Source organism: Rhagoletis zephyria, unplaced genomic scaffold (genome assembly GCF_001687245.7).
Source record: "Rhagoletis zephyria isolate East Lansing unplaced genomic scaffold, Rhagoletis_zephyria_1.1 Rzeph_scaffold_82735, whole genome shotgun sequence".
NCBI classification, from domain to species: Eukaryota; Metazoa; Arthropoda; class Insecta; order Diptera; family Tephritidae; genus Rhagoletis; species Rhagoletis zephyria.
Genome location: NW_016239783.1, coordinates 1 through 1,066, shown reverse-complemented (window position 1 = coordinate 1,066; position 1,066 = coordinate 1). Strand labels below are relative to the sequence as shown.

The 1,066-nt window shown below is 39.5% G+C and overlaps 1 protein-coding gene across 1 annotated transcript; it reads right to left on the bottom strand.

Annotated features, from left to right (window-relative positions):
- Positions 1 to 55: 55 nt before the first annotated feature.
- LOC108357702 (uncharacterized) lies at positions 56 to 1,061 on the bottom strand (the record flags this gene model as incomplete). The annotated part of the gene is made up of 3 exons (XM_017608775.1): positions 56 to 181; positions 585 to 910; positions 989 to 1,061. Coding segments are annotated over 3 exons (525 nt in total), but the record flags the coding sequence as incomplete, so codon positions are not given.
- Between the last annotated feature and the right edge of the window lie 5 nt (positions 1,062 to 1,066).

Sequence of the window (1,066 nt, the reverse complement as noted above, 5' to 3'; positions counted from 1 at the left end):
AGAAATCGAAACGAAGGGATTTAGGTCAAACCGATTTTAAACCAAAATACCTATACTATAATATGGAGAGTGTGCTTCCAATACCGAATGATGTTATCGCGGCGTCCACAAGCACGACTACGGTGGCAACGACAGCTACAACAACAAGGGCAATATCAACCACTACCGCAGCTCTACTGGACTAAAAGGCGAACAATAGATTGTAATGTATTTGGGTAATGTTGTAACGAACCAAGCAAACTGCAAGCACTGAACTATGAATAAATAAGTAATGAATGTAATAAAGACATATTTACATGCATACCTATTACTAAGTATGTTTTTAGATCTATTAGTAGATATATTTTAGCTTTAGACATAACTAATCCACAAATCGAAGGCTTTCGGTAGGAGAGCAATCTCAATTGTCTACTACCAGCAATTACTCCGGCGATTTCTAAATGGCAAGAGAGAGATAGTTCAAAAAACGTTATTAAATACTCTAGCCAAATAGCTAATAGAAAGTACATGNTGGTAGGGTGGATTATTTATTAACTTTGTATGCACTTCCTTGGTGTTTAATCTAACAACAGCTTTGCACTCACCAATGCGTTGGGCAGTTTTTCTATGTTGTACGTCTGCAGCACCATCACTTCGCTAGTGAACTTGCGCTTTTCCTTATCGTCGTACACCAAAAGTAATGACAATTCGTAATAAATTTTTCCAATATCCGTGGTACATGTGGTCGGGCATACGTCCGGTACACGAAAGTCAAACTCGTATTTGTATGTGCTAGGCAGCAATTGACCGCCTTGAAAAACGACCGTCTCAATTTCCATATAAGTCTCTTCGGCGGAATAAAGTTTCGGAAAGCGTGTCAATGTGTCTACCCATCTCACGGTGGCCATGCCTCGAAAGCCAATGCGTATGTCTGCGCAAACGACGCCATATACATATGTAAGAAGAGATATGTATGTTTTTAAATGTTATCACTTTTTTAATCACTTACCTTCAAATGATCTTTCTTTCAGTAAGGTGAGCTCTGCGGTACCCACTACTTTTTCGCCACACACGTACAGCGGAGGAT